We start from the raw sequence: 26,401 nt of genomic DNA on the forward strand, positions 1-26,401 counted from the left end.
CTGGCCGAGGCGCACGGAGGGCCTGCCGGGCGGCGTGGCCACGTGGGGCCGAAGGGGTATTTTTAGCCTCTGTCTGTATCGGGCGGAGGGCGGGGGCGCAGGCGGTGTGGGAGGAGATTGGTGTGGTCTCCCCCGGGGCTGTCCACTCCGAAAGCCCAAACGAGCCGCATCGCGGCAGGAAGGCCGAGGCCTCTGGGACCCGGGGCCGGGACAGAGAGCCGGACATTCCAGCAGGGGGTGAGTCTGGGCTTCACTCCTCCCCGTGGGCTGACGGAGGGGCCGCTCCCTCCTTCTTCCTCGTCCGGGAGATGGGACGGGGAGTCTGTGCTGGGAATTCGGGGGCACCAGCTCAGCTGACGGCGCTCGCTTCTCCCGGTTACTGACGGGCATCTATCTACGTGCCTCTTGTTCTCGGCCACGGGGGACGCGTGCTGACCACAAACACAGGCAGGTGGTCAGCAGAGGCCTCCACACGGGGTCCCCGGTGGCGAGGGCTGAGGAGCACCCCGAGTCCCCTCCAGGCTGGTGGCAGGACGCGGCATCCTGAGACCTTGACCCCAGGGTATCCTGGCCGTGGCCTCGGGCTGCCGTGGAGTCTGTGTTAGTGTGAGAGCCGAAGAGGGCCGAGGGATGGGTCGTCTGAAATCCAGCAGCAGGGCCTCCGGGCAGTGCTGGGCACATGTCACCGGGCCCTCGCGTCCGAGGCCGCCGCGTTCTGCGCTGGGGCACCGAGAGGCGTCTCCGAAATCTCAGAGCAGAGCTTCTGAGAGGAGCCCCCCCCGGGGGGGGGGCAGGTGGGAGCTTCCACCCGGCAGCCCCCCTTCCTTCCCAAAGGCCTTACTGACACCCTCTTCCCGGTGTGTGGGCCGCACCAGCGGGGCCAAGTCCGACAGGGCCTCCCAATGTCCACTAGGGACTGGCTGATGCTCTTTTTTAAAAATATGCTTTTATTGATGAGAGAGAGAGAGAGAGAGAGAGAGAGAGGGGGGGGGGGGAAACATCAATGAGAAACATCGATGGGCTGTCTCCCACACTGGGGATCAAGACCGCAATCTGGGAATGTGCCCTGACCAGGAACTGAACCGGCGACCACTTGGTTTATGGGTCGACACCCAACCACCGAGCCACACCAGGCATGATGCTCTTCGAGTGCCGAGGGGCTTGGGTGGACCCCAGGGTGACAGCCCTCATGCCTGGCAATGTTAGGTAATTTCTCAAGGGGAGCAGGGCATGACAGCTTGGGCCGGGCTGCTGGCCCTGCTCCCTGCTGAGGAGGTGGCGGTGAGCTCTCAGCATGCGTGGATTCCAGTGGGCGGCACAGCTGCTCCACAAGGACTGCGGGGAGTGATTGCGAATCACATGTTCGGGCGCTTCCAGACTGCTCACTCACAGGTCTTCTGGATCTATGCTGCCCTCCTCAGCCCAACCCCGCCCAGCCCAGCCCAGCCCAGCCCTAAGCCCTGGACAGTTTCAGGACTCCCCGAGCCTTGGGCATTGGCGTGGAAGGGAAGGGTGGTGGATCGGGAACAGAGGACTCCGTGTGTGCCTGCACCACCCCTCACCTCCCCCCATTTGCAGGCAGAACCCCAGGGTTGACGCTGGAGGAAGCGAGGACAGGGGTTCTGACGAGACGCTGCTGTCACCAGAGCTGCCCAGCGTGGGCACCGCACGGAGGCCTTCCGGGGACACGTGGATCGGAGGCCCAGCGCCTTGAATGACAGGTCGGTTTGGGGAACTCAATACCAGGGCTCAAACCGGATCTTCATCAGCAGATCGCCGCTCGGGGGTGCCGTTTTGTAAAGTGCGCTGCTGGTTTCTTTTTATTACAAAAGCCACACGTGCTCATTGTGGAGAATTTGGAAAACACAGAAAAGTGTAAAGCAGAAAACGCAGCCAGTAAGACAACCCCGTTCACACAGTGGTTAGAGGGCCTGCGGGAGGGGCTGGTCCTGCTTTGTCACTTACATCCGAGCGCGGCTGGTTTGCGTGGTGTCTGGAGAGCATGACTTTAAATCTTATCCTAACAGGGATCCGCCACAGCTCAGGAAGTTGGAGGTGCTGCCCAGTCACCTCTATGACAGACACTCGATTGGGAGTGGCTCGGGACAATGATAAGGAATATAGTGCCACTCTGATTATGTCCCCAGGTAGATGCGGAAAGCGAAATCACCACGTTAAAGCGCTGTCATCTTGCAGCCCAGAGTCGTCCAGCTCGGGCGAGTGACGCACTGTCTCTGTAGGGAGGTGTCGCTGTCCCTGCACTTGCCTGGCGCCTGCACGCCCAGCCCTCCCACCCCCTCTGCCGGTGTCTTATGGCCTTACTTGCTCAGGGTATCTTATTCCACCTAGGATTTATTTGGGGCACGGGGCCATGAGGTCCTCTCCCTTCATTCGTTGACAATGTCCTTGAGACTATTATGGACAATTCCTTCTTCCCTGAGATCATGCTGTATGTAGCATATGGGCCTCAGGGCAGAGCTCTCTGGGGGAGGTGTCTCACCTTTCTGGCCTGTGGATCCGAGTGACCGTTTTCTGGGATCAGAACCAGCTGGTTGGATGGATGATTGCTCCACAACCATGATCTCTTCCCATCTGAAATGTTCTCATCTGTTGTATGTGTTTGCGGCTGAGGCATAACAAATGGCCCCACCGTCTAGTGTCTGACAACAGCAAACATGAATGATCTCTCCCAGTTTCTGGGTGGCTCTTCTTCAGGATCTCTTCGCTGGCACCGAGGAGGCTCTGCAGGCTGGCCCGGGCAGGCGGCCTCTGCTCCTCTCACACGGGCCCCTGCACAGGGCCGCGTCCAGCATGGCCGCGGCATCCCCGGAGGTGGGAGCAGTGAAGGTGGGAGGCGTGGTACCTGCTTGATACCAAGACCTGGAAGATCACTTCTGTCCTGACCAGGAATCGAACTGTGACCTCCTGGTCCATAGGTTGGTGTTCAACCACCAAGCCAGGCTAGCAGGACCCTTGGTTGATTCTCCCATGTGGCCTGGCCAGGGACCAAGTCTGCCACCTCCTTGGTGTATTAGGATGACACACTCACCAACCGAGCTACCCGGCCAGGGCAGCTGGGCCTTCTTGGGAGAGCACAGGGCTCCCTCTCTCCAGTGCGTTTCTAACTCGTCGGGAAGCCCTGGGGTTCACCTTGTTCCGGGCCTGGTCACCTCACTGAAGTCTGCCGTGTGGGCAGGGGCTCTGGGGTCCTCGGACGGGCCTTACGGGCCAGCATCTACTGCAGGGGACCCTGCTCCCCACACAAGAGCTAGAGGGCCGGGGTTCAGGCTGCTGAGCATCAGAATCACCTGGAGCGTCGTGAAAAGTACCAGCTCTCCCAGCACCGGCCGAGCCGAGGGGCCCAGAAGGGTGGGGCTGCCCAGAACCTCGAGTTTATATAAGACCCCCCAGGAAGCAGGGTGTCTCCTGAGGTGCTTTCTTCCTCCTTCCAGGCCTCAAACCTGGGTGTGAGAGTCCACCTCGCCCCTCTCCTGGCAGCCCACCCCAACCCCATGTCCTCCCAGGACCCAGGTTGCTTGGGAGGCACCCCCTGCTGGCCTTGGTCCAAACCCCCTGCTGGGAAACTCCGGTCCAGAGGCTGAGGGACTCGCCCCTGGCCATAGCGAATGTGCAGGGATGTCCCATAAGGTGTCCTGGCCCCAGTGCTCTCCTGAGCACCCCAGCCAGAAGACCACCTCTGAGGCCAGGCCTTGTCCACCTCTCCCCCATCCTGCCCCCCTCTGTTGCCCGGCCCTTAGAACAAGATCCTGAAGGCAGCACAGGGATGGAGACATCGAATGCCCACCTTTTCTGATGCCCCCCCGCCCCCCGCCCGGCCCCGGGGCTCACGCAGCCCAGGCAGCTCCAGTCTGGCTCCATCAGTCACGCTTTGGGGCCAAGAGCTGGGGAACAGCGTGGGGGTGTCTGTGGGAGCCAGGGTGGGCGCTCTGCTCACTGGAACCTGCTCCTTGAATAATGACCGCAGGTGGGCCGGTGTCGCCGTGGTCTCAGGACAGAGGCCCCCATACAGGACCTCAGTCTGCCCTGACCATGACCCTGGGAGGGCAGACGAGGAAGTGGAGGCTCTGCGGGGCTAAGGACGGTGACGCTGAGGTGAGGACTCGGTCTCGGTGCCCACCCAGTGCCGGGACCCGCTCTGGGCACAGGCAGCTCTCCCAGGGGCAGCAAGCACAGCGTGAAGACTGGCCAGGAACGGAGTCTTTATTTAGCAAATTCACGCCCTCCTCTCCGGGCCTGGCAGCCTTGGCCGCCCACGCTCCCTACTCTACAGCTCCCATGTGTCTCCCCCTGTGGAACCCCAGGTGGGCTGGCCCATCCCACTCGCATGCTGCCCTTGTCAGTCAGGGGGCCTGGCCACAGGGAGGTGGCAGCCAGAGGAAGTTCCTGAGGCCCCGCCCCCACACTGCCTGTCTCAGCTGTCCCTGTGGCCCGGGCCATGTGGCGTGGGCAGGGCTGTCAAACTGAGGGCAGGAGCCCCACAGGGACCCGGATCCCCTGTAAGTCCTGGGGTGGGCCCCTGTCAGCGGTGGCCGTGGGCGAGCAGGATGCACCGGTGTGAAGCACCTCCCTGACCCGGAGAATTCGGAGGGCAGTTCTGTCTGACAGGAGGCCTCTGCCACAGACTCCTGTTCCCCCAGATAGGGAAAGAGAGGCCAGAGGCCGTGGAGGGGCAGGCCTGAGGCCCGCAGGAGAAACCGAGGCAGAACCCCTGCAGGGCACACAGGTCTGGACCACCAGCCCCAGAGAAACTGAGGAGCAGGACCCCCAGGCACCAGGAGGAGACCCACGGAGAGCACGGGCTGGCACCCACATGCCAGGGGACAGTCGGGCAGAGGGGCCTGCAGCTGGGACAGCCCTTTGTCCACTTCAGGGCCGAGGGAGAGCTGAGAGAGGGGCTCCTTGGGTTGAGGGGTGAGAAGGATTCTGAGGCTGAGCCCAGAGCTGAGGAGGAAGCTCTGTCAAGGGCAGGACCGGAGGACACTAGAACGCGAGTGTCTGCCCGCCTGGCCGGGGGCTCCCCCGGCCACCAGGTGGATGCAAAAGGACAAGAGGAGAGAGAACCACCCCCAAGGCCCCTCCGGAAGGGGCTGCCCGCCCGCCTCAGTCTCCGAAGCTGAACATCTCAGCCTCTTTCTCCTTCCAGAAGGCGAAGCTGCGGTCGATGTAGCCGCAGATGTCCTCGCTGTTGAAGCTGCCCCCCTGAGAGGCGGACCCCAGTGGCTGAGCTGCGGGCTCGGGGCCGCCGCTGGGGCCGGGGCCGGCGGTGTGGGGCGGGGGCCCAAGCGGGGTCAGGCCCGCCGTGCGGCCGGGCTCGGCGTCCCAGGCGGCACCGCGCTGGGCGCCAAAGAAGCGGGCCTTGATGTCCTCGAAGCCGTCGGTCCAGGCCCGGCGGCCGGCGGCCACCTCGTCGGTCACGGCCTTGTGGAAGGCCCGCGCGGCCTCCCAGCCGTGGGCGCCCAGGTGCTCGAAGACCTCGAAGCAGAGCAGGTGGCGCATCTTCCTCTCCTCGGCGGGCAGGTCGCACTCCAGCAGCTGGAAGTAGCCCAGCATGAAGAGGTCCAGCGTGAGGCTGCCGTAGGGCACGGGCGCCCCGTCCACGTGGGGCAGGAACTGCTCGGGGGACAGGAGGCCCTGGGGCCGCCGGCTCAGCCGCCGCAGCTGCCGGGCGGGCACGTGCGCCATGATGGCCTTCCAGTTGCCCAGCAGGTGGGCGATGATGGTCCGCTGCTGCCACAGGTGGCCCAGCCGGGGGCCCTCGCTGGGCGGGGGCGCGGGCGGCGGGGGAACCCTGGCCACCAGGGTCCCCGCGCGGCGGGCCTCCAGGGTCCGGCAGGCGGCCGTCTTGAGCGCGGGCGTGTAGGCCGACTTCTTCCAGTGGCTGAGGAACAGCATGACGATGCGCTCCTTCCGCAGGTTGGCCAGGTCGGGGCCGTGCCCGGCGCCCGCCTCCGACGGGGCCTCCTCACAGCTGATGCCCGAGTCGCTGGCCTCCTCGGTGTCGCCCGGCCCGGGCTCCCCTCCCATCGGGCCGGCCCGGGGCTGCGGTGGGGCGGGCCAGCAGCCGCGGGGGCACTGCCCGGGTTGGGCCCCTGCCTCGCAGGGGGGTCCTAGGTTTGGGATGCAGGGAAGGCAGGGGGCCGACTCGAAGTTGCCACGCAGCGTCCGCACGGACACCCCGCACTCCTGGATCTCACGCTGGGCCTCGCTCTGCGGGGGGCCGGCCGGGGCCTCCCTGCCGGCCTCCTGCGGGGGCTGCCCAGCCGGCTTCTCCTCCCCCTGCACCAGCCCGTTCATGCCCTTCAGCAGCAGCGACATGCTGCGCACCAGCCGGGCGACGTGGCTGCACCAGAAGGGCAGGGGCTGCCCGCCAGGCACGGCCTCCGTGGCCACCTCGGGGCCCGAGGGCTCGGGCGCCGGGCAGGGGGCCTCCTCGCCCTCCAGCCCTGGCGCCCGGGGCAGGAAGTGGCTGTTGACGGTGATGCTAACCAGGGGCTCCGGCAGCAGGGCCTGCAGCTCGGCCGCCAGCTGGCCCAGCTGGCTCTCGTACTCCTGGCAGCGTCTTCGCAGCTGCAGGTCGGCGATCTGCTTCTCCAGGTACACCAGGTCGTCCTCCGTCAGCAGCTCCCCGAAGGGGCCCAGGATGGCCTGGTGGGTCTGCGAGTACCGCCAGGCCGCCTGCTCCGTGGGGCCCGCGCTCCTCCCGCTGTCCTCCTGGGCAGAGAAGGGCCGGTCAGCGGGGTGGCTGGGAGGACATGCTCCTTCCTGCTGGACTCGAGCTCCCCGAGGTGTCCGGCACCCGGTGCCGCTGGAGACCCTGGACACCCTCTGGCTCTTGCCTGGACTTAGAGACTAAAGCTCAGGACAATTCCCTTCGAAGAAGCTGGGGTGTCTGCTCTGCCTAATCTTTCCCTCTCATCTCCCCGATGTTCAATGCATAGGATCTCTCTCCTCAGAGCCCTCCTGCCCCTCCTGCCCCTCCTGCCCCTCCTGCCCCTCCTGCCCCACTCCAGAGCCTTCTGTGCCGGAAGGCGACCTTGGAGGACGGCAGCCTCAACCACTGTGCTCTGGGTTCTCCCGATGGCTCACCCCAGAACCCCTTCTTCCCCCTCCCCGCCCCCACACCAGACACAGCTCTGCCCCAGTGCTCAGAGACAGACACGGAGGGACCCTGAGCTGGGCTCCCTCTGGGTCCAGGCCCCGGGGCTCTTGATTACCTCTCAGAACCCCTGGAGGAGGCGCCCATTTCACAGGCGAGCTACCTGCTGCCTGGTTGCCAAGAGGCCTAAACTGTCTGGTGCCAGGCACGCTCTGCACTGAGCTCTGAGAGCGAGTCAGTGGGTATTTAGCTCAGGAGCCCGTGGGCAGGGAGTGGCCGCTGTTCCAGGAGGGGCTTTGACGTTTATTTCCTGTTCATGAACTTAAACAGCCTCATGTGACGGGTATTATTGTTCTGCAGGGACTGCTCTACGGCAAGGGGTGCAGAGCACCTCATTCAGACAAAACCGTGTCCCTCAAGGGTAGGTCTCTAGGACTGCTGTCCACACGGCAGGCAGGGGGGGCCTGGCAAAGTCCACCTCAAACCACAGCCCTTTCTCTGCTCAGGTGTTTGTTTGTTTTTTAAATCCTCTCCGGAGGATATTTTTTCCATTGATTTTCAGAGTGGGAGGGAGGGAGGAGACACGGAGAGAGAAACATCGATGTGAGAGTGACACACTAAACTAAACCCGATAAGGGCCAGAGATCGAACATGCAACCACAACCGAAGTATGTGCCCTCTATGGACCCTTGGAATGAACCCATGGCCCTTGGGTCCTCGGGTGGATGCTCTAACCATTGAGCAACCAGCCAGGGCTCTGCTCAGACTTTCAAAGGCTCCCCAGAGGCCTTGCAGCGAGAGGTCCTGCAATATTCTGCCTGTCCCTTCTCTGACCTCACCTCTGCCCACTGTCCCTCATTCACTCCACTCCTGCCTCCTCCTGGTCCTCCCTTGGGCCAACCCATTCTGCCTCAGGACCCCACCTTCCATGTCCACCTGCCAGGACGAAGGTCCCGCCCCCCTCCCACCTCCCCCTCGCCCCCCACCCCGTCCTCTATCCTCTGGCTCCACCCCTCCCGCCGGGCCCCGCCCCTCTCTCCCCATCCCACTGGCCCAGCCCCACCTGAGCTTCCCGGGCAGGGTCAGCGCCCAGGCGTGCCTGCAGCTTCCGCACCATCACCTGCCGCTTCCACTCGGGGATGGGCCGGCCGCGCTCGTCACGCGTGGGCACCAGCCCATCGAGGTCGCCAGAGGGCAGTCCATCCAGCTGCAGTGCGGCCAGGCCCTGGGGGGTATCCCCCGCCGCCGTCTCTGCCCCCTGTGCCAACAAGAGCAGGTAATCCGGGGCCCCTCGGGCGGGCGCCCTGCCAGGGAGAGGAAGGGAGGGCCACCTGGGGCCAGCGCAGCCCAGGGAGGAGGGGCGGTGGGGCTGGCCAGGGAGGGTGGGGAGACCCAGGACAGCAGTGTCCCCTGTGGTATCGAGGCAGGGGGCGTGGAGGGGGAGGGAAGGGGCGGGGATTGCTGGGTGGGAGGCAAGGAGAGATTCCTCCTGCTCTGCCGTATCTGGCCGGGAAGGAGTTGCTCAGAGTATGCCATGCAGATGGGCAAACAAGTTTGCAGAACAGTTGCATAGACAGGGTCTGGTGGCCAATTCTGGACTGCAGGGCTTGTCAGGGCCTTTAAGGAGCTCCTCCCCCCGCCCCCCCGGCCCCCATAACTCTCCAAGAGGGAGAGCACTGCAGCGTTTCCCAAACCTGCACAGGACACCTCGGCCGCTGAGAGTGCCCAGGACCCATTCAAGAAACGGGGGGCAGGATTTGTGGGGGCCTCATGCCCAGAAAGAGGACAGAAAGGAAGTGGGTTCCCCCTCCCCCCACGGGTCCTGGGCTGGCTGACAGCTCCAAGGCCGAGGGCAGTGGGCACCAGGCCACCCTCTCCATGGATGCTGCTTCTCTATATCATGACAGCAGCATCCCTGAGTTCAGGCTGCCCAGCGGCCTGGCCTGGGCTCCCATCACAGAACGCTGGCTGGGCCCTGCGGCTGGGCTGGGGGCCGTGGCAGACGGAGACGTGGACGGCGAGGACGCACCGTAGCGACGGCCACGGCACAGGTGCTGACCCCCAGGGGGACCGCGTGGGTCATCGGCTCCCGCGGAGGAGGCTGGTCGGGCTGGCCGGGCCAGGAGGGGCTGAGCGATGCTGCTGCTGGGCGGAAGGGGAACTGGAATCAGAAGGGCTTCTGGGCAGGGGGCTGGGGAGCAGAAGCCCCGGGACCTGGGGTAGAGCCAGCCTCCCTGAAGGACATTGGGTTTGGAGCCAAAGACCCAGCTGGCCCCCGTCTCTCAGAAGCACCCGGGGGTGTGCTCAGGGCCCCAGAGGCTGGCTGGAGAGAGAGCCTGCGTTTTATTGTGATCACCCCATTCCACGGCCATTTCTCCTCTCCCCAGTCCTGCTACCGCAGTGGTCTGGGGACCTGAAGCAGCCCATTGGGCCACAAAGCCTGTCCTGTACCACCCTCCGTGCCCCTGAACCCCATACAGATGCCCACACCAAGGCCCACTGATGAGAAACACATTCTGCATCACCCCCAGCCCACACGGTCCTACATGACGACCATGTGCCCCATGAACGGCTGCTGCCCTCACTGCGAACATTTCTCAGCTGCTCCGTTCCATCCTCATAAACGCAGGGCCGGTGGTGACCTGCAGTTTACGGACTGTGTCCCTGCCCCCGCTGTGTCTGTAGGGGTTTTCCCCTCTGGACTGGGGGGCCAGAAAGGGAGGGGGCTGCCCATCATCACACAGGCGGGGAGCCAGGCCCCAGCGGCTCAGAGCTCACAGAGTGACCCTGCCAGGGCAGGAGGCTGTTTAACTGGTCTCCCTTTAAAACAACGAAGACAACAAAGGAAACCTGGAAGAAGCTGGGGGTTGGGCAGTGGGAGGGGGTGACCTCAACCAGGTCCTGAGCATCCTGAGCACAGTTGCCTGGAGTCAACTACCCCACCCCCTCAAAGGACCTCGGGGGTGAGGCCAACAGTGCCCACTCCTGGCACCCATGGCCCAGGCCCGTCCTCCCTGGAGAAGCGTACTCACCGGTGGGGCTCCTGAGACCTGAGCCCCCTCTTCCATCCTCTGGGGAGCGCCTCGCAGCCGACAGTGGAGGAGGGGGGAATGGTGGGGGTGGGGGTGTCATCAGGAGCGGCACCTGGGGGTGGACAGGCCTGGTCAGCGGGAGGCCCGGGTGAAGGTGAGGGGTGTCCAGGCTAGCCTGGCCCATTTCATGCATCTTAGAACAGGCCTGGAGGCGGTCAAGTATCCCTCCCGGTTCTGTCCCCCATGTCTCTCTACTCCCTCCACACCGGGTGACCAGGGCTCCCAAACACCCACGCACTTGTCTGAGTGCCACCACTCACTGTGCCCCCCCAATGCCGCTGATACCACCACCACCACCACCACCACCACCACCACCATCACCACCACCAGGGAATCCCTATCTCAAGGCCGAGCTCATGGGCTCCCTCTAGAGGCAGCTTAACTCGGCAGCTCCAGGTGCTGGCTTAGGACCTGGTGTCCAGCTTGCGCTCACCTCTCTTGGGCCTTACAAGAGATGTGCGCGCACACACCCTCCCAGACTGCCCCGACATCTGTGCTGAGACGAACCACCTGGAGTGTCCCCTCCGAGGAGAGCAGGGGCCTGGCCCCTAGGCTTAGGGGAAAACCACAAGGAACTTGAAACTCTTCTTAGCCACAAGCAGGGGCCATGGGCCGACCACACCTCAGGGCGGGGTACTGTGCCCAAGACCTATCACGCAGGGTCCCGGCTGCCCTCCCTGGGCTGCCTGGAATCAGACACCAAGACTGGCCCTGGGAGCGTGGGGTCTGGGAATCCACGCTGGGGTGACTGGATCACCCCCCATTTACCCCACAACCTGCCCCTGTCTGAGGCAGGGCACAATCCTGTCCTCGGCCACCTCTCTGCCCCAAGCACTGACGGGCGAGCAGCTGGAAAGAGCCTTGGCCTGGAGGCGCTCCCCCAGCTCAGCCCCAGCTTTGGCACTGACCGCCGGGAGCCAAGACTCCTGGCCGGGTGGGCTCCGGGGCTGGCTGAGCCGGGCCCCAGGCGTGCAGGCTGCCCTGACAGCAGGTGTTGCCAGCAGCAGGACTGTGCTCACTGCCCGCCGCTGCCTGTCCCACGTAGGTGGCACAGAAATTCCCCAGGAAGACTCCTGAGCTGTCCTCCAGGACCCCAGACCAGAGCCTTTTGGTTTAAAGCTGAAGGCTGTCCGGCCCCATCTCTCAGCTGGTGGACGCCCGGGGTCTTGGCCGGGCCGGGTGCCTCGGTGCCGCCTGGCATGAGGCTGCCCCATTCCGGCTTAGCTAGTCGGGCTGTACGCTGCCTTCTCCCGACCCAAGCACCCTGCCCCGGCCAGCAGACCGCAGCTCCGCACCCCTCCCTCCCGGGGGCCCCTGGGTGGTACTGGAGAGAGCCAGAGGACCAGAACCTGGTTCAATGGGCCCGTGCGGGATGGGTGGCCGGGCCGGGGCCCACGCCGCAGCTCAGTGTGACGCGCTGCCAGCTCTGCCTTGAAATTCTTCCTCGCTCAGAAGGCGGGGGGGCCTGCGTTTTCGCTTCACACAGAGCCTTGCATGGGGGAGCCCTCGCCACAGGTCTTCACCCACTGCCTCCGGCTCCACGGCACAGTCCTGTCCAGGCCTCTCCGTCCACCATGGCCACCGGACGGGAACACAGCCCGAGACCCCGTCTGCCCGCCACCACCCACCTCACACCTCGCTCCTTGCAGGAATCCGGGAGCCCCAGAGCACAGCAGCTGGGGGGCTTCGGCAGGCGCAGGGTGGTCTGCCCGGAGCCCAGCGGACCTGTGGAGTCGGGGCTGGGCTGGGAGCGCGGGGCGCTGTGGTGTCCTGGGCTGTCGGGGCTGTCACAGCTGCTTCCCCCAGGGATGGGAGGCATCGCATGAATATTTGAAGGCAGAGGTGTCAGGTGGCCAGGCGGGCTGGGGCCGCATGTGGGATCCCTTACCAGGCACCTTAACCCTCCACAGGGCAGGGCCCGGGGAGGCCGACCCTCCAGGGACCCGAGATCCCGGGCACATGGGAGGGAGAGACCGCCCAGCGGGATCCCTCAGGACGGTACCTGCACCCCCAGGACAGCCCCGGGCACAGGGGCAAGGGGCTTTCTCAAGGCCCAGCAGCTGGGACGAGGCGACGCGGGGACCCCAGTCCTTACGCCTGCCAGGACGGGAGCCCCTCGAATCAGTGCGCTGGGATCGGGCCCAGGGCACCCGCAGTGGAGGGAGAGGCAGGCGGTGGGCCTCTCCATCTACTAAGGGTGCCCCGTCCTGGCTGCTCTTCTGGCGTTTCTCAGGGCCACGTGTGCAGCGGGGACCCAGACAGAGGCGCAGGCTGCTTACTGCTATGAAACGGGGCTGCCCAGGCTCTGGGGTCCTCAGCTGTGACGCAAACGTCCTGGGTGCAGAGCAGCCACCTGGGCCTTTATCACACAACCCTGGGGCTTGGGGGGCAAAGGGACCCAACAAGACCCTTCACCCTGTGCCTCAGACCCAGGAGTCTCGTGTCTTCTCCCAGCGTCCATGAGGCGGACACAGCCTGGCTTAGGAGCTGCAAACGGGGCCCCGAGGCACAGCTATAGAAGCTGGCGGTGACAGGCTGGTGGACAGAGGAGGGCTGAGCAGGGCCCTCCCCAAAGGGCCACTCCCATGCCGGGCCCCACTCAGCCAGGACAGGGCTGAGGGCTTGCCTGCGGGCCCTGCTCCCGGCCACCTGGGAGCCCATGGAATCTGCTCGGGGGAGGGGCAAGAGCCTCCCCTCCCCGGGTGGCAGCTGCCCTTCATGGGGGGAGAGTGGGAGAGGCAGGAGCTGGGACTTGCTCGGGGACCCAGGGGGCGTGGGAGAGGTAGGGAGCTTGGGCCTCCGTGCAGCTGGGAGGCCTGTGCCACCTGTCCCCGGGGCTGAGTCTTCTCACCGCTCCCAGGAGCAGCTCTGGGAGGTGCCCTGGGCCTCGGCTTCCTGGAAGAACGCTGCAGGTGTTGGGAGTTAAGGAGAGAGCCTGGCAGGGCTGGTACCTTGGCACAGGCCTCGTCCCTGCGGTGTCCCTGTGACCTCTGCATTTTAGCTAGGACAGGGGTCTGCTGCCGTGTTCCCCTGGCAATGGGCGTCCCACACCCCTGCGTTCCCCACTGAGGCTGGACAGGAACCACATCCACAGGGACCAGTCGAAGCGGCCGGCGGTCCCGACCTGTGGGCTCCCGACTGCGGGCGCGTTACCCCCAAACTGGGCAACTGCCCCAAGGCTGGCGCCTTTCCCACGGCCTGCAGTCTTTGCTGTGTTTTTGGTGAGATTTGAGCAGCGCTGAGCCGACCATGCATTATACATTGAGGACAGCCGGGTTACAGGCCTGTAATGCCACCCGGCCGGCCAAATCATGACCCGCAGCTGGGCTGGACACCGGTCGCCACGCTGAGATTCAGCCAGGCCTGCCCTCCCTTAGGGAGGAGGCCTCGGGGGGAGGCCTTGCCCTCTCTGGGCCTCAGTTTCCCCATTTGTAAAACGAAGGGGTTTCAGGACCCTTCTGCACCTGGGGGGGTACTGGGGTAGTTCTGGGTGGTCAATGGGTGTCTCCTTTACCCTGCAACGAGGCTCCTCAATCCCATTTTACAGATGAGAAAACTGAGGCTCAGAGATACTCACCACCTGCCGGGCAGAGCCGCCCCAATCCTGGTGGTAATGGGGATGGGGCAGGGGCAAGCAGGACAGTGGATGCCATGGAGATGTGGGGACCTGGCTTGCTACCCTGGGCTGCGGCTCCGAACTGCTGCCACCAGGACCTCACTCACACCGGCCTCAGAAGAGGGAGTCCGGGTGCAGGGGACCCCTCTGCCCCTGTTCCTCCCCCCTTCCCCCATTCCCCTGTGCGCAGAGGGGCTGCCCAGGGAGCAAAAGGACTCAGCTAAAGTCCAGGTGGAGAGGTCGAGCAGGGCCTGCACTTCCCCAGCGGCATGCAGACCCCCACTGCCCTGCAGACCACGGAGGGGGCACCTCCCACCGGGCAAGTCTTGTCTCCACAGGCCCAGCCCCAGGCCCCAGGCTGCCTCTCTGGGGAGCCGTGGCTGTGGCTTTCACCACCTCCTCCGAGCCTGACACGGGAAGAGGACAGCGCGGTGACCTCTGGATATTGCGTTTCCATCAATATTGTATCAGGCGCGCAGCCTCCCGGGCCGCGGCCCCCAGCTGCCGGCCGCCCTCCCGCCCGCAGGGCCGCGCCCGCGCCTGGGAGTGTGGGGCCGGAGTCCTGCGGGGGAACAGGCCAGCCAGTGGCGAGTGGCTGGCACCCCCTGCTGCCCCAGTGCTCGCTGAGGGAGAAGAGAGAGGCCGCAGGTCCAACCCTGAGACCCCAATGGGCTCCTGAGAACCCCCAAAGCCGAGGGTCTGTGTTTGAACGCGCCGTGCCCGCCATCAGCCCAGATGCAGGCCGAGGGGCTGGGGGAGGTGGAAGGAGGCGGACAAGCCCACCCGCTCTCCACCGTCACAGGGGGGCGTGTGGATGGGCGGGGGGGGGCCCCTGGCCTGCAGTGGGTGGGGGCCTGCACACGCAGCCCAGACTGGTCTGGGGCATCTCTGCCTTGGATCCCGTGGTGTCACCAAGAAGCCAGCCAGGACCCGGAGAACCACCAGGTAACCTGCGGTGGGCCACTCCCCACATCCCAGGGGTCCGGAGAGCACCCTCAGCCCCGTCCCCCCGGTGGAGTGGGGCGCGGGGCGGAGGAGCCTGGGACTGGGGGGCGGGGCAGAGACCCTGCATGGACGAGCCCTGGCCATGGGCATGGCAGCGTGGCCGGGTGGGGGCCGGGCAAGGGACCTGGGATGGGACCTGCTCCCTGGCAGCCAAGCAGCCCCCACCCTGCCTCCTCATCTCAGCCGCCAGGCCGACCCAGCGACCACACCGGGGCCGGGCAGGACCCCGGGGGCCGGGCACCCCTGGCGGATGGGCAGTGAGGCTCCGCCCACCACACCAGCAGCTCGCTGAGGTCCCCAACGCCTCCAGCCCAAGCCAGGGACACAGCCTCTAACCAAACATCGGATGTTCAGTGAAATGGTTAGGGAGTAAATTACTGCAGCAGACCTGTAGTTCTTGCTTCCGAAACTATAACGTCAGGACAAGCCAGGACCCAGCGTGCCCCCGAGCGCCTGAGCTGCCCCAGGACCGTGGCCGGCAGTGGCCGAGGGAGGACTGTCCCTGGGCCCAGGCCCGAGGAAGACTGCAGCCCTGCCCACCCCAGTCCTGACGCCCTGGAGGACGAGGAGGCACAGCTGTGAGACGTGGCACAGGGGCATGGCAGCTCTCTGGGCCTCAGGGCTGTCAGCTGAAATGGGGTCCAGTCATCCCGGGGTGCCCACTAAGGAGAAGGGCAGATTGGAATGGGGGTAGCTAGACTCCACGCTGACTAAACTGCTGACTCCACCCACATATCGTCCACCCCCACCCATTGGTCTGTCCATCCACCATCATATCTGTCCATCCCCACCCATTGGTCTGTCCATCCCCACCCTTATATCATCCATTTGCTCACCCACCAGTCTGCTCCTGTTTGTTCCACAAACACTGTGGCCTGTCATGTGCTGGGAATGAGACCCCTGTCCTCACAGACTGCAAAGTGGCTCAGGGAGGGTCAAGGTCACAAGCCAAGGCCGGAGGGGGGACTGGCAGCTGCTGCCTCATGGGCTGCAAAGGGCTGGCTGGGCCTCATGAGGGTCACCTCACCTAGAACTCAACGTCTTGCTCCCACCCGTGGGAAACCTCAGTCTGGCACAGCGTCACCCCTGGGAGCACTGGCCGGGAGGGTCCAGTAGATGGCAGCCCTGTCACAGCCCCGTCACAGCCCCGTCACAGGACTGGTCATTGCCCATTCATGGCTGCTGGCTCATCCCTAGTCCCAGCGCCCAGCCAGCTGAGCTGTGGGGCTGGCTCAGCCCTGGCCCAGAACCTTTTTCCTGCAAATGCATGGAACTTTCTAGCTAACTGGTCTGTCAGGGGAGGGCGGGAGGGAGGGCATAGGGCTGTCACCCTCACCCCAGCTAGGATGGCTGGGGACCCTGAGACTCACCGGCCGGGCCGTCTCCCGCAGGTACTGGGCGCAGTCCTGGTGCCCGTGGTACTCCGCCAGGTCTGCCGCCGTGTAGCCATCTTCATCCCGCAGGGAGGGGTCCACGTGGTGGGAGACCAGGGTCTGGCAGCACTGCAGGGAGGGCACATGTGACCACGGCAGACCTGTAGTTCTTACTTCTGAAACTATAACGTCAGGACAAGCCAGGGCACCGGTGTGTCCCCAGAGCGCCTGAGCTGCCCGGGACCGTGGCCAGCAGTGGCCGAGGGAGGACTGTCCCTGGGCCCAGTCCCACAGCACTCACAGGCGCCACGGAGGGCTGGCACCATACCCCCCGCTCCCAGGTGGGGTGCTGAGGCTGCCAACATCTGAGGAACCCACCTGAGAATCCCAGCGTCCTCTGCACCCACAGCCGCACAGCCTGGCACCAAGCCCTGCAGGTACCAGCACCCCGTCCTGCATGGCAACCCAGGTACGAGGTAAAGAACTCGCTGAGGGCTCAGGTGGTAAGAAAGCGGCATGGCTGGGGTCCTCCCTGCTCGGAGCCTGACCCCGACCTTGCCCCTTGCCCTTGCAGCCCTTGTCCTGGGCTGCAACTACAGAACCAGTTTCCATTTTTACAGCGACTCTCAGAGGGCTGTGCCGTGTTCACATGAAGAAGCTGGGACTTGTGCCAGACCGAAGTCTGGACGCCTGTGAGGTGGCTGTGCCAGCAGCACAAACAGGTGGGCGGAGGTCAGCAAGTAGAGGAGCGAGTGGGTCAGACCCATCCCCTCCCAGTGACACAGAAAATGGATGAGACATGAAAGTCCCCTTCCTGAAGCACAGAAGAGGCAACAAGCAAGCGAGGAACCACCAGGCCAAGCCAGAAGACAAGCGTCGGAGGGATGAGCCCAGCACTCAGAGCGCTGATGCAGGAGAAGGTCATGACCTGGGGGTCCTTGCAGCCGCCTGGGAGGAGGGGGACCAGCAAAAGCCAGGGCCTCCGAAGGTGAGCTCTGATCCACCACCTGCCGCTGCAGGCTGAGGGCTCAGAGGAAAGTGCATCAGAGCCAGCCAGCCAGCCCGCAGCTCCCCCTGCAGGGGCTCCAGGGAGCCTCACACCAGGAATGTGGACTCAGATGGTTCTGGACTCTCAAGTCCCACACATGCTAACAGGCAGAGGCAACCAAGACAACATCCCGGGCCTCAGTTGACTCCTGCAAATCATTTCTCACATGTAATGTGCATCGGACAGCCCACAAGGCCAGGAGCACCAGGAAGGAGGCCAGGACACAAGCAAACAGACCTGCAGAAACAGGCTACCGACTGCGATACAACCGGGCTTACGACTTTCAAAGAAATAAAGCCAGGCATGGAATGATAAATCATTAAAACAGACACATGCAGATTTGGAAAATGACTAATTCTGAGGTGGAGAACATCCTATATAATAAAAGGCTAATATGCAAATTATCTCCTCAAATGGGAGTTCGACTGGGAGTTCAACCAGGGGGCAGGGCTGGCCGGCCCGTCACCCCCTCCCCACAGCCAGCCTGGCCGGATCTGCCTCAATGCGCAGGCAGACCCCACCCGTGCACAAATTCACCAGGCCTCTAATAAAAATAATAACCAAGTTAAGGACTGAAGCTGAAGAACTGGTAAACAGAAAATGGGCCTGAAGAAGCAATCCAGAATACAGCACGGCTGGACAGAAAGATGAAGACAGAAAACCAGCAGCGATAGCCAGAACTAAAATGCAGAATGAGGGACAGCAGAGTGGATGCAGAGGGTGTGTCTGAAGAGAGAACGGCTGAGAATTTAACCGACAGGCAGAAACACCAAGCACAAGCTCAAGAAGTCCAACTAGTCCTGAGTAAGAGCCTTCCACCCTGGTCCTATCACAGTGAAACTGCGGAAGACTAGACACGAAGGGCATCTTACTAGTAAAGCAGTTAGAGGGGAAAATATGATCTTCAAACAGTGACTCCCCCCGCAGGCCTCTTGGTGGAAGCCAGAAAGTGATGAATGACATTTTCAAAGCACCAATATGTAAAAACTGCCAAGCTACAGTTCTCTACCCAGCAAGAATGTGCTGATGACAAAATAAAGATGTTTCCAGACAAACGAAAGGAACAAGAAGCAAACCCAGTCTGAGGGACCATCTAAAACATTCTCTCAGACCGAGGGAAAGGAATTCCATGTGGGGTCCCAAATTGCCAGAAGGAATGGGCCTGAGAGGAAAAGGGGGTAAACCTGTGAGTGTGTTTGCATATGTTTTTATTCATGTACTAAATAAAAAATAATAAAGTCATATAGTTTTTTGAAAACTGTAGAAATAAAACACATTAAAAACAGCAACCTTTTCTGGCCTTTTCCTCCACCGCCCACCTCCCACCAGCTCTTTCACAGCTGGGACTGTGGGGACCATCATGCTCACCCCTAGGAGGTAGCTTGTCCCAGAGATGGGGCAGTGAGGCCTTCCCATGGTCCCTCACAGTGCCGGACACCATTTTGGGTGGACACCTGGGCCACTCCTCACAGCTCCCCCACCCTGTGGGGCCTAAGAGGCCCGTATTACACAAGGCGAAAGAAGGCACCAGGAAGGATAGGAGGCCTCACACGTTCAGACACCAGGAAGCGGGCAGCCTGGGTGCAGAGCAATGGATCTCAGAGCCCATGACCTTCACCATCACCCCAGACCGAGCAGCCAGAAGGCACCTTGAGCATGAGTTAGTCCAAGGCCCCCCATTCCTAACGTCAGTCCCAGTGCGCCCTTTTTATCACAAATATTTCCTGACACCTCATTCAGTATTCTAAAGAGAGCTCCATACATGCTATCATTTACCTGCTCACATATTTTTTACTTTTTAAAAATATATTTGCATTGATTTTAGAGAGGAAGGGAGAGGGGGAGACAGAAACATCAATGATGATGAGAGTGTCATTGATTGGCAGCCTCCTGCACGCCCCACACTGGAGATCAAGCTTGCAACCTGGGCATGTGCCCTGATCGGGAATCAAACCATGACCTTCTGGTTCATAGGTTGACGCTCAACCACTGGGCCACACTGGCCGGACTGCACACATACTTTTAAAATAATTCATACTCCCCTCCAACACTAACACACAGGTGAAGAGAACAAGATGCAATGTAATAAGTGTGCATCTTACTGCAAATGCTCAGGTGCAAGGAAACAGAGGACGCAGTACAATGGGCATATCAGGGAAGACCATAAAGGCACCTAATGGGTAAAAGAGTCATTACACACCTTCTGCGCTGCCCCTGCCTCTCATTCACTGCCTTTGAGGCAGTTCCTGAAGGGTGCAAAAAACTGTACCACAAACGATTCTTGTCCAGAGAAAGGCAAAATGCCTGTGTCAGATGGAGTACAATCAGCCGATCCCCTGCCTGCCATACCGACCGGGTCGCATCTGTCTGTCTGTATATTCGCCTCCTCATCCCTCCCCCGTTGGGGGTAAGTGTGTGTGTGGATACACAGTCGCTTTGAATTCCCAGCTTCCTCACTGACGAATGAGTTAAACCGTAGCCCCCGGCGCTGCCTTACCTCCATCTGTCCGTTCTCTGCGGCGTCATGCAGGGGGGTCCCGCCCCAGGAGTCTCTCATGATGGGGGCGCCCATCAGCAGCAGCCGGTCCAGGATGGGTGTGTGGCCGCCTCGAGCTGCAAAGTGGAGGGCTGTGGCCCCCTCGTTGTCCCGTGCCGTCAGGCCGATGTCAGTGAAGGTGACCTGGAGGCAGCGGGGAGAGGGGCCCGGTGAGGCTGCATGGGGGACCACTCCTGGGGGCGGCCACCAGGAGGAGGACATGGAGCTCTGGGAGATGACCGTGGAGCTCTGGGAGATGACCGTGGGAGCAGGGGCACCACTCCCCAGGAAGTCCGGGGACAGAGCTGGCCCCTCACACCCAGCCTGCCATCATCCCAGGGCCTGGCACCTCCAGAACAGTGTGTTGGGGGTGAGATCTGGTTTTACTGGGCGCCTCCAGTCCCCACATCTGCCCCCGCCCAAATCTTTTTTCTTTTCAAAAAACATTTTATTGATTTTTTACAGAGAGGAAGAGAGTTAGAAATATCAATGATAGAGAAACATCGATCAGCTGCCTCTTGCACACCCCCCACTGGGGATGTGCCCGCAACCAAGGTACATGCCCTTGACCGGAATTGAACCCCAGACCTTTCAGTCCATAGGCCGATGCTCTATCCACTGAGCCAAACTGGTTTCGGCCCCAGCCCAAATCTTAAGCAGAACACCTCCAGGGGCTGGTTTCACACATCCAATGAGCAAAACACCTCGAGGGCACCTGGGAGACCACAAGCCACGCTTACAGCCTCGGCTCCCCCCGCACAGATGCAGAAGCGGGTCCTGGCAGGCCTCTCAGGGCACTGGACTCCGGCCCTGGTCATCCTGTGGCTAGGGCCCTGTCCTGCTGGCAACCCACCTCTGTGAGGGCACCAGGGGCCTCTGGTCCAGAGCACCCGGCTGGGCGTCGGGGGATGTGAGGGGCAGACCCTGAGGGTTGCCCACCCACGTCTATGGGCACACCGACCTGTGGCCTCGGGGCAGTCATCACCTAGTCTGCCAACAAGACGCTAAGGGCCTCTTCCAGGAAAACCCTGCCTTCCTGAGGGAAGGGGCTGGCGGATGTGGGTGCCCCTTTTCTCCCTCTTCCTGCCTTGAATGTGGCCAACTTTCACCCTGAGGGCAAGGCCAGGGGAACAGCGGAGACGTGCCCACGGGGTTGAGCCACTGTCAACGGCCTCCTGCTCCTTCTGGGGGAGGATAGGGCTTCGGTTGTTCGGTCCACATGCCACCTGCGGCCCAAAGCTCTGCTGGCTCACCCCACACTCAGCGTGTCTGTGAGGGACAGAGGCCTCCCACCAGCCAGCACCCCGAGGGCAAGGGTGCCCAGTCCTGGCTGTGGGTGGGCCAGGCTGGATGGTGGCTGCCCTCCCCCTCGGCCATTCTACAGGGCGGGGGGCGGGGAGTCCATCTGGAAAGGCCTTTCTGGTCCTGGGACCCCATGGCCCCACCTGCTCTCCCTGGGGTGAGCCTCTGGGGGACTCTGGGGGGCTCAGAGGTCCCTCTGCCCTCCTACCCACCTGTCCTGGGCACCACACAGCCTGCTGGCTCACTTCGTATGTGAAGCGCCTGCTATGCACGGCCCTGCTCCCAGAGACGGCCAGGACCCACCTGGGCCCAGGAGTCCCTCCGGGTGAGGGAGGCAGGTCTGAAATGGGTGGGCTCACAGTCACAGGGGAGGGGAGGCTCACACCTACAGGGGAGGGGATGTGAGGACACGCCCCAGGCTGTCAGGGGGTGACAACTGGAGGGCCTCAGGCTTTCTCCGGGGGAGGGCCCACTTGGCAGGAGGACCCCAGGAGGAGGGAGACCTGGTCTGCGCTGAGTTCCTGGGGGGAGGGTTAGGGAGGGCCCAGAAAAGGGAGGCTGGCGGTGACCACTGGCCACCTCTAAGGCCCGGGTGAGCAGCGGAACCTCATCCTGAGGACCTCATTCATTTGCTCACTGCACATCTCCAGAGCCCTGGCTGCATGCCAGGCCCTGAGACACAGCCGCTGGACGGAGACCCTGCCTCCCAGGGCGGGGACAGACAACCACCAAGATAAAGAAGTCAGAATTACAATGTGTCAGGTGTTGGTGCCATGGAGGAAAGACGGCAGGAGAACAGAGGGCTGGGCACAGGGTGGCTGCCATCCTAGCCAGGTGGGCAGGCAGGCAGTGGAGGGGTCCTGGGGAGCTGCTGCCAGGCAGAGGGGGCCGCACATGCAAAGGGCCCTGGGAGTGAGGCTGGCTTGCTGGAAGGGCCGAGGAGGAGGCCCCTGGGCGAGTGGGGAAGGGCTGCTGATGCCGGGTTCTCAGCCTCAGCCTGGAGCTGTGGACTCGAGGCTGCATCCTGGGCCCTGCCTGACCCTGCTGCCCACGCTGCTGGGAGCGATGGGTGGGCAAGTCCCATCCCCACAACCCTGTGAATCCCGGGTTCTGCGGGGATTCAGGGGGTGGGCCCCCACCGCAGCCAGGCCCTGCTTACTGGGAGGGACTCTGGGGAGTAGGCAGGAGCGGGGGCCAGCCTTCCGGGGACTCCCCAGTCCCCACCCGGTCCCCCTTACCAGCCAGACGACTAGCGAGTAGTGTCCGCGGGCGGCAGCGGCGTGCAGCGCGCTCATGCCGTCCAGGGCGCGCAGGTGCACGTCGGCGCCGCAGTCCTTCACCAGGAACTGGGCGAGGTGCAGGTGGCCCTCCTGGCAGGCCAGGTACAGCGGGGAGGCGCCGCTGCGGGTCCGCCGGTTCACGCTGCTGCAGGGGGGAGGGCGAGGTTCAGAGGGCGCTTGGCCAAGGGTCACGGGGTGGGGGTGGGGACTGATCCAGCTAAAGACCCAGACCGAGGGGAGGGGAGGCCCGGCACTGGCCAGCTCCAGCTCCCTTACCCGCTGAGGGATCCCAGCCAGCCACCTGTAGGCTTGCACAGGTTTCCCCATTGCCCAAGCCCAAGGGAACCAGCTGAGGCCGGAAAGTGGGGATGAGGACTCTGGCTGCTGGAATCCAGCTCCGCCCATTCCTCATCAAGGTGTGCGCTCCTGGGCTTGGCCAGCAGGGGGCGCTTCAGGTCGACTAGCCCAGGGACCTGCAGTGGGCAGGTCAGTGAACTCAGAGCTGAGCCTCCTCTGCAAAAGGGGACATTGTGAGCCACCAGACATCCATCCCATCCATGGGCACTCGGGTCTGGCATTTGGGGCCGGTGTGAATGGACTGGAGCAGGTCCTGGGATTTCCCGAATCCCCTCCGCCTCCACCTGCTGCAGGGCCAGTGACTGCAGGGAGAGGCCATCCCCTACCCAAGGCTGACCCCTGTCCCCTGGTGACACAGACTTCACCTCTGGCTCCTGCAGTGGTGCCAAGTGGGAATGTTGGCCTCTGGGGCACAGTCCTTCCCCTGTGTGTGTGTGTGTGTGTGTGTGTGTGTGTGTGCATGAGTGCACATATGTGTGTGCGTATATTTTAATGTGAAGTATCCCAGTTTTCAAAGGCAGAAAATACTTTAAAACTGTGGTTCTAAGAGACTCCATGGCCAACGTGAACTCTCTGAGGAAGATCCGCAAAGCAAGTCCCGAAGGCCTTCGCCAAGCAGCGGGGATGGGGTCCAGGAGTAAGAACGCTGCTCCACTGCTCAGATGCAAGGTCTTGGGAACACATGAGGCCATGAGGACAGCCAGGCTTGCCCGTCCCTGTGTCCTGTCCCTGTGTGCCTGCTCACCAGCTGTTCTCTGGCCCCTGGTGCAGCCTCCCCGGGGGCCAGGCCCCCAGACTGCCGACAGGAGGCGCTCCAGCCCCTCACCTGCGGTGGGCAGCTGCCAGGAGCTTCAGGCAGGTCAGGTCCCCGCTGACAGCGGCGTGGTGCAGCGGCAGGGCGCCCTCCAGCGTCTCCAGCGTGGCTGCATGGCCCTCTCGGAGCAGCCACTCCACCAGCACCGGGTGGGCGAAGCGGGCGGCCAGGTGTAGTGGGGAGACACCCGAGGCGTCTTGATCCTAACGGGGCACAGGCAGGTGGGAAATGGGTGGCAGGTCCGGACTCACCCCGCTGGGCAGAACCCGTGGCCAGAGCCAGCCTGGGGTCCACACTGCCAGGGACTCCGCCTGCTGGAAGCTTCTGCTCCCTCCTCTCCCCCTGCTCCTTCCAAGGCCAGGGAGGCCCTTTCTTCCGAGGTGACCTGCTCATGGAAAGGGCTCAAGTCCAGGTCTGGGTCAAAATCTGTGACCTGCCACGTGCAGTCAGAGCACAGTCGTGCCCCTTCCCAATCTCTGCGAGCGGTCAGAAAGGCTTCCGCTGGCCCTCCAGTGCCCCCCGCCAGTGCAGTGCCAGGCTTGGCGGCCTCCTGGCCTTACCAACCCCACCCCCACCCCCCACCCCCGGCCACTGAGTGCCCACCCCAGCACAGGTCCTGGCCGGAGCATTTCCACTGCGGAGCCGCAGCCTGGGGCCTTCTCCCAGGCACAGCAGGACAGGAGCACTCCCTCCCGCCTGGTGGCAGCCTCAGGCTGTGACCAGTGAGTCTTCCCTCTCCTGGGACCCGGTGGGCCCCCGATGCCCACGCGGCTCTGTCGGAACTTGCTCACAGTCTTTCCTCACAAAGGGGAATCGGACAGGAACAGGGGGAGGACAGGCCCTGGTGGAAATTCCCCCACAAGCTCGTCCCTGAACCCTGGAGACCTCTCTCTAGCATCAGGGCCTCAGTCACCCACCGGGCTCTAGCTCCTGAGCCCAAGTGCCCATTGCGCGTGCCTGTGGGCCCTTTCTAGATCCTGAGAGTCAGGCCCCAGGACCAGGCTGATGAGAACTGGCAGGACCCCCACCGGCAAGGCCAGGCGCTCCTGTGCGGGGAGGTGGGGCGACGGGGATGCGAGGTGGTTTAGGAGGTGACCTTGGCTTGCAAGGGCTTTGTGTTGTTGAAGGGGTGGGGGGTGGGGGCAGGCAGAGACAGATTGCACAGACTGAGCTGTGGGGTTTTCATGGTGAGTCCGAGAGAGAGAAAGAGAGAGAGAGAGAGAGAGAGAGAGAGAGAGAGAGAGAGAGCGAGAGCGCCAGCCCAGGGCAGAGGACCTTCTAGCTCACAGCTCATCCCCCCTCTGTTCACAGGGACACTGCCTCCCTGTAGCCGTGCTCACCTGCAGACCGCAGCCCCCTTCACGCACCAGCCAGCACAGCTCGGCCAGGCTGCCGGTGGCAGCTGCGTCGTGCACCGGGGTGGCCCCGTTGTGGGCCCGCTGGTTGCCGGGCAGCTTGGCCCGCTGCACCAGGAACTTGACGCAGGCCAAGTGGCCGGCCCGGGTGGCGTGGTGCACCAGGCCAGCCCCCAGGGCGTCCACGATGCCTGGGCCCAGGGCGCCAGCCTCCAGCAGCTGCTCCAAGGTGGCCAGGTCCCCGTCCTTGGCGGCCACGAGCGCCCGCTGCTCCTCCATCCTCCTGCCCAGGCACCTGCAGGCTCTCAGGGCTCACGCACAGGCCCGGGCTTCCTGTTTCAGGCGTGGACGCAGCTCCCAGCTCTGGTTACCCGATAAGCAGCCCGCAGGGCAGATGGGAGGCGGCAGGGTGCGGGGGGGTGGGAGGGGGGCAGGCCTTGGGGATTGGGCCACAAGCCCTGCCTGAGCCACTCCTGCTGTGCTCAGAGTCCTGGTGGGGAGAGGGCACAGGGTACAGGGGAAGGGCTCACGCTGTGTTAAGATCAGGGGCTGGGCACCGGCCAGTGGAACTGCATCTTGTTGGGCCATGCCTCTTCCTCCCGGGGGTGTGGGGGGGAGAGAAGGGGGCGAGGGTCGAGGAAATGTCTCAGTCTGGCATGAACTTCCCACATAAAGCTGGAACTTAGTTACAAGATCCTCTCAAGAGGGCGGCAGGCCCCCAGCGCCTGCTCCCCCAGCGTGGCAGCAGCCCTGAGCCCGTGCTGGCCTGAGAAAGCCACTTGGGAGATTAGTCACAGGAGGGCAGACCCACCTACAATGGAGCCATTCCGGGGAACTTACCACCAGGTGTGTTGGGGTCTAAATGCTTTGGCTCTATCGCCATACAAGGAGCCTTCCCACCTGGAAACCTGTGCTGGGTCCTGGCCTCAGCTGGCTGTGCAGGGCCAGCCTTGGGCACAGGGTGGGCCCTGGATAGGAAGTCCCCAAGGGAGACTGAGGGTTTGAAGGCACCACCTCAGCCAACCCACCAACCAGTGAGAGTCTGAGGGGCTGCAGAGAACGGTCTCAGGTGCATATTTCAGAGCCACAAGGTGCACTTCCCAGACCTGGAGCTGGGCAGCCACAGCCTCCCTGGAGGGGACACTGCACATCAGGCACCTGCCTTCCCAGGGCTTCCAGACAGTATCAGGTGACTGTGTTTTTATTTTAATTTTAATTTTTTAAATTGATTTCAGAGAATAAGGGAGAGGGAGATATAGAATCACCCATGATGAGAATCATCGATCGACTGCCTCCTGTATGCCCCACCCTGGAGATGGAGCCCGGGAATCAACTTGTGACCTCCTGGTTCATAGGTCAACACTCAACCACTAAGCCACGCCAGCCAGGCTCCAGGTGAATGTCTAAGCTGAAGGGAGACTGCGCGGTGATGAGCTGGGGTTTCCGCACAAGCAGCTCACACTCCGGAGCCCCGAGAGGAGCGCCCACTCAGAATACACCCAATGC

General features: G+C 63.1%; 1 protein-coding gene and 2 long non-coding RNA genes across 3 annotated transcripts; 2 read left to right on the forward strand and 1 right to left on the reverse strand.

The window, feature by feature from the left end:
- Positions 1 to 85: 85 nt before the first annotated feature.
- On the forward strand, positions 86 to 2,686 carry LOC311627006. The gene is made up of 3 exons (XR_014795807.1): positions 86 to 237; positions 1,579 to 1,721; positions 2,028 to 2,686. It is a non-coding gene; the product is annotated as an uncharacterized lncRNA (long non-coding RNA).
- Positions 2,687 to 4,880: 2,194 nt separating this feature from the next.
- On the reverse strand, positions 4,881 to 25,189 carry ESPNL (espin like). Its single transcript, XM_084892759.1, has 9 exons — positions 24,881 to 25,189; positions 23,553 to 23,743; positions 22,328 to 22,514; positions 19,749 to 19,931; positions 16,201 to 16,332; positions 10,150 to 10,261; positions 9,147 to 9,259; positions 8,181 to 8,375; positions 4,881 to 6,732 (listed from the first exon to the last, which is right to left on the reverse strand). The coding sequence occupies exons 1-9, from the start codon at positions 25,172 to 25,174 to the stop codon at positions 5,122 to 5,124; spliced, it is 3,018 nt and encodes a 1,005-aa protein (XP_084748885.1). The 5' UTR covers positions 25,175 to 25,189; the 3' UTR covers positions 4,881 to 5,121.
- On the forward strand, positions 14,731 to 18,529 carry LOC311626847. Its single transcript, XR_014795781.1, has 3 exons — positions 14,731 to 15,408; positions 16,398 to 16,640; positions 16,824 to 18,529. It is a non-coding gene; the product is annotated as an uncharacterized lncRNA (long non-coding RNA).
- Positions 25,190 to 26,401: the final 1,212 nt, after the last annotated feature.

Source organism: Pipistrellus hanaki (genome assembly GCF_964339955.1).
Source record: "Pipistrellus hanaki genome assembly, chromosome: 8".
NCBI classification, from domain to species: domain Eukaryota; kingdom Metazoa; phylum Chordata; class Mammalia; order Chiroptera; family Vespertilionidae; genus Pipistrellus; species Pipistrellus hanaki.

What these genes read in the sequence shown, in the direction of transcription:
- ESPNL (XM_084892759.1), bottom strand. Translation starts at nt 25,174, where the DNA reads ATGGAGGAGCAGCGGGCGCTCGTGGCCGCCAAGGACGGGGACCTGGCC. An exon ending in CTGGCAGCTGCCCACCGCAG is followed by an intron (nt 22,515 to 23,552) that starts GTGAGGGGCTGG and finishes TCCCCCCTGCAG; the next exon opens with CAGCGTGAACCGGCGGACCC. An exon ending in ACCCTGCCCGGGAAGCTCAG is followed by an intron (nt 6,733 to 8,180) that starts GTGGGGCTGGGC and finishes TTCTCTGCCCAG; the next exon opens with GAGGACAGCGGGAGGAGCGC.